Here is a 12,375-nt window from a genome sequence, read left to right on the forward strand (position 1 = left end):
TCTCTTTTCGGAGCAATCACTTCGTCTTCTCTCATAGCATCCATTAAAAGCAATTGATCGGTGGCTTTTTCAAATAAGTTTTTGGTTTCTACAGAGATGATTTCTGCTTTTTTCTCACCATCATCGACGAATTCTTGTTCAGTTATATCCTTTGAAGCATCATCACCAACAACTTCCTCTTTTTCTCGATTTACTCTCGGCGAATATATTTTTTCTTTTTAATTCTTCGAAACGTTCACTACCGGCCTCTCATCTTTGACGTAGATGACGGCTCCTGCTTTTCCAATCCAATCCATCCCCAATACAACTGGGTAAGCCACGTTTTCCATCACAAGCACTTGTTTTAGATCTATTGTTTCGCCACTATATCTTACGATCAAATTAGTTTCTCCTACCACAGCTAGAATGTTACCATCTAATGATCTCCAGTTTTTTAGAGTGGAATGAATATTGAAAGATGAACGCTCTCGAACCAAATTAGAACAAATGACACTTTTTCTTGATCCTGTATCAACCATAGCTCTTTGCGTGCCCACTCTGAAGATGTCCACTTCGATGATTGGGCTTCCACTCGGCGATGTTGTTGGGGCTTGAACTGTGTTTATGGCCGACTCTGCCCCGAGGAGTCGGCTGACTCGTTTTCCGGTCTCGGTCTGTTCCAGCGGAGGTTTGGACGAGTACAATCGCGCGAGAAGTGACCAAAATCGTTATAGTTGTAACACTGAATTTCCTCTCCGGATCTGGAAGGCCGACGTTTGAAACTGACTTGTTTGATCGCTGGTTTACTAAGGCCGGGCGAAACAGGTCTGACCGCTGCACGAGTCAAGATCGCCACTTGGTTGGTCAATGCCTCCACAGCTTGAAATAAAGAGTCGTTGGCCGTCTTCTTCACATCCTCCTTCTCTGTGGAGCCAGCTAGTGAGTCTACGATGTCTTCCAGGCGGCGGACCTCGATGAAAAAATCGTTAACTGAGAAAGGTGGGTTACCCATCATGACGGACCGCATCTCGGGTCGATGTAATCTGCGGATTAGAAAAGGTATCAATTCTACGTCGGTTAGGGGAAGGGAGCGTCGACGACAAAGCTTTACTTTGTCAAGAACATAGGCGGATCCAGTTTGGTTCAGCTGTTGTTTCCTTCCTTCCACCAGAGTCTGCCATTGACTCTCTGTTAGCTGCACTTCGAACGCACCACGCAATCCTTGGATTCAATCGTACCATTGAGGTAGATTGGTGCCGATCTCTTCCTGCCAGGTGAGCGCCTTCCCAAATAGGGTGCTTATGGCGGCTCTTCTTTTTACGTCATCACCCCAATTCTCCAAGAGTGCCTTCCGGTTGACTAGAGTAACCAATCAGACAGGGACTCAGTCACACACCCCGAGAATTTCACCTCCAGATCGAGGGCAGCACGAACTGCCGCGACGGGAACAGCAAGGGCAAGAGCCGGAACAACTACTTGAGCAGGTGCCGGTGCGGCTAAAAGTCGGTTTGCGAGAGCAGTCACCAGATCTTGTTGAAGTCGAAATTTTTTTGCATTTGCTGTTGATAGGCTTGTTGTTGCTGCATCTGCTGCTGCTGGAGCTGGAACTGCTGTTGCTTCTGCTGTTGATTTGCCGGAAACTCAGCCAATAAAAAAATATAAACGCCAACGTAATCTACATAATAAATATTTGACAACTTTGTTTAAACAAATTTAGTTTATTTTGTAAAGTACTAGATGCAGGATGTGATACCTCTGATATTGGATTTGAGGGTTTTGTGTTGCAGTGCTGGTCCACTTAGAGAACCACCCGGTTATAGAACCATTCCGGTTATAGAACCGAAATGGCTCTGCCGTGTTTCAGCGCCACCCACGGCGCATTGAATAACTTGATGATACTTTTAGCGGCGGGAATTTATTAAATAGAATCAAATGAATGGCAGGATTAAATTAATGGGGGTTAGGTAAGAAAAGTCAGACAGCCGCCTTAAAGAACGACACAGTTAATCAGTCTGCGTTGTCTCTCCTGTCATCACAATGGAGAAAACTTTGCCGAATCAAGATAGAAAACCTCGGAATTGTTTATCTCTTAAAGGGAAGTACAGGGCTATTGAACTTTTAAAAGAGAAAAAGAGTGAATAGTTCATTGCGACCCTTCTTGGAGTTTCAAAATCTCAAATTCATAGATTAAGTGTGAACAAGGAAAACGTTCAAAAATGTTTCGATGAAAGTGTGTTTTTGGAATCGAAGAAAAGGCTAGTATTAAAATCAGTCTCGCAATCCAGAGTTAGACGACGCAGTTCTCAGGTTGTTTAAAGAGATCAGAAATCCAAGTTCTAAGTGCAAACCATTGTCACTTTCTCGTGCCCACATTCATGCCCGTGCTGCTCACGTTATGTTGAGACCAAATAAATTGTACATTTGTATTTAGTGTTCAATAGGGTTTTACGTATAGAAAGAATCAGCGGCAGATGGCGCTGGGATCAAGTGCTCGGTTATAGAACAACCCGGTTAAAGAACCGCGCACAGGTCGGTTCTATAACTGGACCACTACTGTAGTGCAAAGCTGAATCTAGGTTAGGAGAAGATGTACAGGGATTCCCCAAATCTCATCTTTGATAGCTTAAAAATGATCGAACTATTACCCAAGCAGGGATGAAATTGATCTTAACCATTTTCGGAGTATTAAAGTCTGGACATGGCTACTGTTCAAAACTTGACGGAAATTAACAATATTTTTTACTTGAACCAATATTTGAAGATTCCTAAGTATTTTCTGAAATATTTGGAAATCCCTTATTGTGAACTATACAAATAAAACTCAAGGATTTGTTGTGTTTCTGTGCCAGTTTGTGATGAAGGTTAAAATCTGTAGCTATATGAACGACTGGCAGATACTGACGTCGCGGAAAAAAAAAAACAGAATATTCTGATTTTTTTTACAGCACGTTTCCTATACAACGAATATGTACTTTGTAAATTTTTAGACTTTTAAAGCCAACAGTAGGCTGGATAATCAAAATTGAAGTTTCCGGTTTTCCATAAAACAATTTTCCGGAAGTTACGGTTTTTCACGTTTTTTAATCCGTTTTTTCTAACGGAATAAAAAAATATTACAGGAAAAAATCGTAAATGATTCAAGCTTTCTGATTCTTTTTTCAGATATTAAATTATGTTTTGATAAATTACCTTAATGACAATTTAAAATTTTCAACTTCAAATTGATTTAATGAAATCTCTTTTGCAGTAGAGATTTGGAATTATTATAGCATGTAGATAACAACAACGTAAATCTCTATAAAAATTTTCATTTTGGGCCAGATTGTTGTTAATTAGTTATGATTTATTTAAATTTGGAAGTTAGCCCTATCCTATAACATGGGAAAACAGTTCTAGAAGGGGGAGAGGCCCGAAAGGATATGCGTCATGGGAGTTGCCAAAGAGGAGATCCTGTCTTAAGAGATAGGGCTAACTTCTAAATTTAAATAAATCATTATCGATACATTGCAGTGATATCGTGTAATGTACATGAAAATGCAACACGGGTAACACATAAAAAAAATTCGTTTTCCCTTTCTTCGGTAAAAAATACAATTTTTCAACTAACAACTGAAATCCAATTAGTTGATGACGTTCCAGCCTCTGGTTTTAAAGAAAAGCTTGCGTCTTCGCCGTCAAATATCGCGTAAAACAAAATGCCGTTGACTGTCTTTTAAATAATGTGCTCCCAATTATGCCCGATTACTACAAACTAAATATTCGGAAAATTTGTAAAACGCTACTTAAAACAAGGAAGAAAACACCACTTTAAGAAGTTGAACCTGCCAGCATGACCATTTTGGGCTCACCCGTCGTATTAAGTATATGCTTTATAGGTAGGCCTACGGAGGCCATTTGGCAGAAATCTTGGATGCAATTTTAAAATTTCTTATAAAAACCGATGGCCTTCTACTTGCTAAAGCATCTGGATGCTAAAATTGGCCAATTCAATGTTGGTTCTTTAACTCCTTGATGGAGAAATGGCCCCAATTCCTGCTAGGAGTTATCAAGGCAACTAAAAACCTGTAAACGCCATTGACTACATGGAGGATTCTGTTAATGAAGCCTTTTAACTTCAACGTGACGGATTTTTGTATCGTGGAAAAGTGTTAAAAATAGTCATTTTTGGATTTGGTTGTGACGCGCCAATGCGCTATTGAACTCAATCAAAATTCACAATGGATATGAATGCTGTTCAAAATGTGGGGTTCATGGCAAGTGGGTGGGCCACGTAGTTCTCTTGGAAACATGTTCTCCACTTCTAAGTGACAAACATTTTAGAAATAAAACTCACGAATGTCATCACACAGGCACGTCAATTTGGATCAATTGGACATCCACATGATAAGTTTATTCGCAATTGATTATATGCCATTCGTGTGCCTTGGGGTAATGCGTAAACTCTTGTGGTTTTTGATCAGTTCCACCTTACTACAAGAATTGGTCGTCAAAATATTGACCTAATATCTGATGCGTTGATGAATATCAACGATTTCATTTCGTGTAATTTTTCGAGAAACTTTGTTCTTTAGCTGAGCTTGCCCGATGGAAGGCAACAGAATTGCGCCAATTTCTTTTCTACATAGGTTCAGCAATATTTAAAAAAAAAACATTTTCAAAGGAACAAAACAACTAGAAGATTTCTACAATTACTTTATGTTATTGCACACAGCAATCAAAATTTTGTCTTCGCATGTCAAGAAGAGGAATATAACAAATACTCCAAATATTTGTTGATTCTATTTGTGGAACAATGCAAATCTTTTTTTGGGCATTGGTTCATTTCATACAACGTTCATTGCTTCATTCACTTGGCAGACGATGTAATTTGATTGGCAGCACTGGACTGCTACAGTTCATTTACTTTCGAAAACAACATGAAGACAATGAAGGCAATGGTTCGAAACACGAATGCGTTCTAGCTCAAATTGTTAGGCGTATGTATGAGCAAGAAACTAATTTGATTCATATTCTGACCAGATGGTAACTGGAAAAAACTCTATTGAAAATTAAACATGGTAGTGGGCCTATTTTAAGTACATAGCCAGAAAACAGTACAAAGAATCCATTTTAAATCAATGGTTTTGATATTTGATGACGCCAACAGCTGCGTGATTTTCGAATATGAATCCGTAGTTAAAATCTCAAATATAATCGAGCACACTAACGCAGTCGTCATCGTTGGAGAACAATGGAACTTGCAAAAAACTGACTTACTTCCTAAGCCACTTCAATCTTCAAGACTTTATATTTATTAAGTGGAAACTTCTAGAATGTAGAAAGTGTAGTGTCAGAAAGCCAATTTCAGCAATTAAATGCAAAGCATTGTGCAGTCCTTATCCATCGAAAAAAGATTTTGCAATTTTCCTTCTAATGCATAACGGATGTGAATCTAGCAACGCGCAACGTACGCGACGGAAGAGACGATGGCTTTCCTCATTGACAAAAGTGACGAACAGAGTGTTAAAATTTTTTATCTAGCTACGTTGAACTAAGTGTCGAAAAGTGTGGGTCAAATTTTCCAAGATACGTCCATTTTGAAATAATTTGTCGTGTATCTCCTGTCTACGTGTGACTTTGGTATATTCAACAAAGAGAAAGAAAATTTTACAAGAAAGTGTTCTGCTGCTCTTAATCCAGCATGGCTCGAGACAGGGTTACACTACAAACAGCCAAACTCCAGTTTATTTAAGTTGGATGTTTGCCTTCTTATAGGCGGCCTTCGTCTTCTTCTCCTTCGTCTTCTGTTTCTTCCTCGTCTGTCCTACGTTCTGGTCATCCAGTAGGGTTCCTTGTTCTTCTTTTCCTCGTTGGCTTTTTGTTTTCTGCTCCTGCTTCCTCGGTTTTTTCTCGTCTTCTGCTTCTCTTTCGGTGTTCTGCTACTTTTTCTTTGCTTTCTTCCTCGTCTTCTCTCTGGTCCTTGACCTTTTTGCGTCCTATTCTTTCCTCCACTGTACCTGTTTTCAGTTCGTAGTCAGTCGTGAGCAGTCAGCCGCTCACTACATTGCCTGCCCCGGCCACTGAAGCAGAAATTCCTCAAGCAGCTATTTTTCCGTCACCGGTGCCCTTTCATTGCTATAGAGCCTAGCCCGAAGAAAACAAAGTCGGATACGAAAACATTGACTAACGACGACCTCGATTCAATCCGGAAGATGACGTTGGCGCTCGACAAAACCTTCCGCCTGAAGAATCAGCAGAATCTGGAGATGGAAGAAGAATTGAAGTCCGTGAAAGCAGTTGTGAAGAGGGATGCTTATTTGTTAAAAGGATTGCGATGCATGTCCCGTTGGAGGTTATTAAGGACAAGTTTTCGTTCTTCGGAAGGATTATGGACATCGAAGAAAATCCCCGGGCAGGGATCAAAAGATCGGTTTTTATAACCTTCTTTGAACGCGAAGCTGTTCAAATGACGTTAACCACGAAATCCCTGGTCCTTATCGGGGAAAATCTCAAAGTAATGGCGTGAATGGTGTTTGGAGCTCCAGACCAAAATGCTGAAAATCCTGGTCCGAGTGGAGGAGCTATTGGAGGTGCCACTTGAGGTTCCGCTGGAGGCCGAGGCGGTGATGGAGCCGGTGCCAACAGCCACTAGGCCCGCTTTTGTTTAAATGTTCCCTTTGTACGCAAATTTGTATCCCCCCCCCTCTTGTTCTGGAATGATGATTAGTAGTTCCTTTCCCCATGTTTTGCTGTACTGTGTTCTTAAATCTCAATAAAATGAGTTATGCTCCCCTTTTCCTCTCCCTTTTCTTTACCTATTTTCGTTCTTCGTTTTCTTTCCCTCCTTCTTCGAAAAAAAAAAACACTGTAAAGCAATCGATTTACCCCCGTTAAAGTATCTTGGATTTAGCAACTGACATTTTTGGGAGTTTCCCCACAAGCATGGAAATTTAGATTTTTAAACAAAGACATTTTGTTAGTGAGTACCTATGTAATTATGTTATCATTATGTAATTATTTAATCAGTTTATTTATTTGTAAACAATAAACGATAACATTGCAAACGATAAAATATTATTGTGTTTTTTTATCGTATAATGGATGATTTTGTCTGAAATGGAATACTATATTTGCTTGACGACCAACACCACGTACGTTTACATCAGTGGATGGTTGTTTTGAAGCTAATTTCTAGTTGATTGGTACTATGTTAACCAGAGAAACAAATTCATACAGTGGCAGTATCGAAAGTTAGTCACCTTGGAAACCGCGTAGTGCAAATGTTGTAGAACAGTTCCCACTTTATTTCAGTAACCCATATTTCAGCTGTTGAGATTACATTTTCCTCTTTCTGTTCTTCATAGACCTCTTTTGTCAAGAAAATGGGTTCTATTCCATAGTTATCGTTGATTTCTTCTGTTTCAGGTAGTTTTGTTGATTATATGGAACCAGTAATAAGCTTGCTCGACAACTCATTCTCACTTGCCCAAGGGGGAGTTTATTTGATGAGGTGAATGATGAGTGGTGAACCACGGTCTAACAGGAGAGGTAGACAAACGCACAATCCCTGGCATCAGCTGGAATAGCTCAATGGGGTGGGAATGTTTCATGGCATTCCGCTAGGAACGCCACGCGCAGAAAAGGGCTAATGTGAAAAGACAACAAAATATATATCGTGCACCTCAGCAGTCAGCAAGCTTGGCTGCTTGGTCGCTCAAGTTATCAACCGTGCTGTCAGGCTTCTTGCCTTTATTATTAATAATTATTCTGTCAGCATCTGGTTTATTTTTAAATGGTGTCAACGTGCTTTGTCGTGGGTTGTTCTACAGGATATAAGTAATATCATCAGATAGAAGATTCTTCTCCCTAGTCTGATATACACCTTTTTCACAATGCGGAAAGTCGGGATTTTCCAATCTGGCAACGCCGTAATTGGCCATTTTAGATTTCATTAATTTTTCCCTGTGTAAATTACCATAAGGAATCGGGGTACCTTTAGTTTAAATTAATTTTTAAATTATTGGTGTCTTACAGCCAATTTATTTTTCATCGATCGTGTTCCCCGATTAATGGGTAACATTTGGATATGTGGTAAATGTTACTTGTAGTTCAAATTAATAATGTAATTTTAACTTTATTAGGTTGTTTTGATTGTGGAATGACAAAATTGGTGACATGTTGTGTTGTAGGCCGGGGAAACAGATACAATGTTCGTGTAAAGGATATAAGTTTCTTTCACTACCCAAAAGTGAAGGTTAGTGGACATCCCGAACATGTTGTTTCAAAAAGGAGGAGACTAGAATGGCTGAAAAGAACAAATTTGAGAGAAAAAGATGTAACACAATATAGCAGAGTATGCAGTGAACATTTCGTTTCTGGTAACACAGTGGTTTTAAAATTAATTCATATTATTATGTCCTATTTATAATATTCCATTTAAAAGGTAAACCAAGTTACAGATGGTTGACACCAGATGTTGATTGGGCACCATCACTTAATCTTGAGAAAAATTCAATTGGTCTGGCTAGTGTTGAAAGAACCAATCGCTCCATAAGAAGACACAATGCTAGAATATGTCCAACGATGACAGAGGATGGTATTTACTTTTCTTTGATGTTGTCATTTGAAACATTTCTTCATAAATGTTATAATTGTATCCCATAGAGACAGACATTCAACAAGTTTCAGTTACGACTGTCAGTGAAGATACAGCTGTAATTGAGGGTGAAATGCAGAACACAAGCGGTGAACTAATTTATGATTTGACCAATTACCATAATCTATCTACCAACACTCCAGATCTTGCATTCGAAAACCAGTCATTGGTTCTTCGAGTAAAAGAATTGGAACATGAAAAACAATTACTAGTTGAAGCAGTGTCACGTCTTCAGGAGGAAATCGACAAAAAGATATGTGAGTTTTCAAACAAAAGTAACGATAACGAATCACATGAAGTAGTTAACGCATCGTTCGATTTTGGAACTCAATGTTTAAGAAACCGCAGTTAGATAACATTTTATACTAGATTGACCCCAAATACTTTTGAGGCAATATTTCAGTCACTCTTGCCGATTAAATGTAACAATAACGACAAGACAGCAATGCATAAACAATTACTTATTACTGTAATGAAGTTAGCTCATAATTTTCCTGAACAATATCTTGCTTTCAGATTTAAAATAAGTACGGCTACAGTTTCAAGAATTATTCGAACTTGGATTTCTATTATTCATAATCGTCTTTTTCTCCGAGTAGTGAAATGTCCTGACAGAGATTCTATTGAGGATTCAATGCCAATGTGCTTTCGTCAAAATTATCCAGATACAGTAGAAATTATTGATTGCTTTGAAACTCAAATTCAAAAACCTGATTCCCTAGTCGACCAAGTAGGTACTCATTCCTCGTACAAAAGTAGAAATACTGCAAAATATCTTATTGCCGTAACTCCACAAGGGACAATATCATATATTTCTAATGTTTTTTCCTGGACGAAAAAGTGATAAATACGTAGTAATTCAAAGTGGATATTTAAAGCATATTTTGCCAGGTGATGTTATTTTGGCTGATAGAGGATTTTTAGTAGAAGAATAGATTTCATCAAGGGGTGCAAAGTTTATAACTCCTTCTTTTATGAATAACAAAACTAATAACTTTATAATAACAAAGTTGAGCAACACCTCTTCAGAGAGGACGAGAAGAATAGCAAGTGTAAGAATCCACGTTGAGAGAATCATTGGTGTTTTAAGAACTAGATTCAAGATTCTGAATGGTCCCATTTGTATGAAATTCTTTTTTAAATATGATGACACTGTTCCGCTATACGATAAAATTGTTCGTGTTTGTTGTGTTCTTAATAATTGGTGTCCTAGCGTTGTTCCTTCAGACTAAATGAAATACAATTTGTAATTTTACTTAAGTATTCTTTATTGTGAGTGGCTTTCGTTTAGCAATTTTAACGCAGTTATCACATTTCCAAATGTTTTCTGTTTTACCTGGAACTTAAACACAAGACACATGAAACATTTTTATAATACAACCATCATTAGCGCAGCGTATCATTTATTCACGGTTCGACTTTGTTCCATCACAGATACAGGGATATAAGGTACTTGTTTGTTGCTTTCGGTTTTCCTTATCGATTTTGAAAATCACAAAAGGGTGACATTGACTAGTGGCCTTACAAATTTCTAAATCTATATCAACTACTGCGTTATTTTTATCATTGCGAAAACGAGTTACGGTAAAATACTTCGACAATAATTCCGGTAGTATGATTTCTCTTATGAAAACTTGACATTTCGGTACCATGTACTTTGTAATGAATGACTCGTTTCTAAAAACGGGAATGCATACGAAGTCTTTTGGATCAGCCTTAAATTAATGTAATAATATTTAATATGATATCGAGCCATCATAGTATCAATACAATTTAAACGTAATTTAATAAAAGCTAATTTCCTATCAGCCTTCGTCATGATTATTGAATAAATTCTTATACAATTATACACTATCGGTGTAAAGATGTTATTACATTAAAAAAGGCAATCAAGGTTATATAAAGAAGCAACTCAAGGTTATTTCAGCTAATTTTCTGTTTTTTTTGGGGGGGCCATGATGCGAACAAGGACATTTTAAATCAAGTTTATAAGAAGGAAGAGAGACCGATTTAACCGCTTCCTTCAAGGGACAAAATCATATAGACCAAGTATAACTTTTCCCATTATAGTGGAATGTATCCTGTATACTTCTTTTACTGTATACCAAGACTCCCTTCCTGATCTTGTCAGCCGTTTCAGTGATCACTTTCTGAAGAAGGTGACCGATATCAGGGCCAGCCTTGACGACGTTGCTTTTTGCTCCTCTGCCACTGCCACTGCTGATGCTGATGTGTCCAGCGACGTCCCCTCTTTCTCTTCGTTTGAATGTGTTTCGGTGTGTGAAATTGCTGCTCTAATTAAAGAATGTCCTTCCAAATCCTCCTCTCGTGATCCGATTCCCACCTCTCTTCTAAAGAAATTTGCAGATGTACTTGCTGTTCCTATTGCCTCTATTGTGAATCTGTCGCTGTCCTCCAGTATTTTGCCTGGTGAAATGAAACTTGCTTTTGTCTCTCCTCTCCTGAAGAAACCGAGCCTCTGTGTGGATGATCTTAATAACTATCGACCTGTATCTCTGCTCTCTTTTCTATCTAAACTTGTCGAGCGTGTGGTTGCCAAGCAACTTTCATGTCACTTACTGGCCGGTGATCTCTACGTCCCTGTCCAGTCGGCATACAGGCCGAATCATTCAACGGAGACGGCATTGCTCAAGGTTTTTAATGATCTCTTGCTGAGTGTGGATAGTGGTGATGCGGCTGTTTTGGCCCTGCTGGACCAGAGCGCAGCCTTTGATACCATTGACCACTCAATCCTATTGAGTAGACTCACGCGTCGATTCGGCATTACTGGCTCTGTACTTACCTGGTTTCGGTCATATCTTTACGATCGCTGGCAATCTGTTTCTATCTCTGGAGTAACTTCTGCTGCTGTTTATCTTTCATTCGGCGTGCCCCAAGGATCTGTACTTGGCCCCGTCCTTTTTACTCTGTATAACAGCCCTATTCATTCCATTACGCTGAAGCACAGTGTGACGGATCACTACTATGCCGACGACGACCAGAAGTATGTCTCATTCCACCTTACCCCTGACTACTCCGAGCAGCGTCGGGCTTTCTCCACACTCTCCGCCTGCGTTGGTGAAACAAAGCAGTGGATGGCAGAAAATCGGATAAAGTTCAATGACTCTAAGTCTGATGCAATCGTCGTGTACTCGAAGACCAGCCGATGTAAACCTGCTGATTTTCCTCTTGCCATTGGTGATGCGTCCATCACTCCGTCCGATTCTGTTCGAAACCTTGGGATCACCATTGATAAGCACTTGACTATGCATCTGCAGATCAACAAGACGTGTAGAAGTGCCTTATTCCACCTCCGCAGGATTGCAAGAATTCGAAAATTCCTCTCACGATCGGCTGCCGTCCAACTGGTCTCCGCATTTGTCCTGTCTCACATTGACTATGGGAATTCTCTTCTCGCCGGACTCCCGTCATCTCGGTTGGAACCTATAAAGAAGGTCTTGTATGCTGCTGCTCGAGTCGTCACCGGAGCCCGACGTCGCGATGCCATGACCCCTCATCTGCGGGAGCTTCACTGGCTGCCAGTCCCTTATCGGGTTGACTTCAAGATCGCGGTGCTGACGTACCGCTGCCTCAATCGTTGTGCTCCTTCCTACTTGTCCAGCCTAATATCTCGCCGTGTAGTCGACGGTCGAGGTGGTCGTGTTCTGAGGTCCTCCGTTGCCCCCTCTGCTCTTTATGATCTTGTTCCGCCTTCGATTCATGTGAAATCTTACGGCAATAGAGCATTTTCTAATTATGCA

At 39.6% G+C, this 12,375-nt stretch overlaps 1 protein-coding gene across 2 annotated transcripts; it reads left to right on the forward strand.

The window, feature by feature from the left end:
* The first annotated feature begins 7,846 nt into the window (after positions 1-7,846).
* On the forward strand, positions 7,847-10,316 carry LOC124311917. 2 transcript variants are annotated; one of them, XM_046776290.1, is made up of 5 exons: positions 7,847-8,031; positions 8,100-8,336; positions 8,402-8,554; positions 8,623-8,871; positions 9,506-10,316. In XM_046776290.1, exons 1-5 carry the CDS (start codon positions 8,028-8,030, stop codon positions 9,547-9,549), a joined length of 687 nt encoding a protein of 228 aa, XP_046632246.1. In that variant the 5' UTR covers positions 7,847-8,027; the 3' UTR covers positions 9,550-10,316. The 2 variants fall into 2 exon arrangements, with proteins under 2 accessions (XP_046632246.1, XP_046632241.1); XM_046776285.1 differs by having other exon boundaries at positions 8,623-10,316.
* Positions 10,317-12,375: the final 2,059 nt, after the last annotated feature.

The sequence above is a fragment of the Daphnia pulicaria genome, chromosome 1, assembly GCF_021234035.1.
Source record: "Daphnia pulicaria isolate SC F1-1A chromosome 1, SC_F0-13Bv2, whole genome shotgun sequence".
In the NCBI taxonomy this organism is placed as follows: domain Eukaryota; kingdom Metazoa; phylum Arthropoda; class Branchiopoda; order Diplostraca; family Daphniidae; genus Daphnia; species Daphnia pulicaria.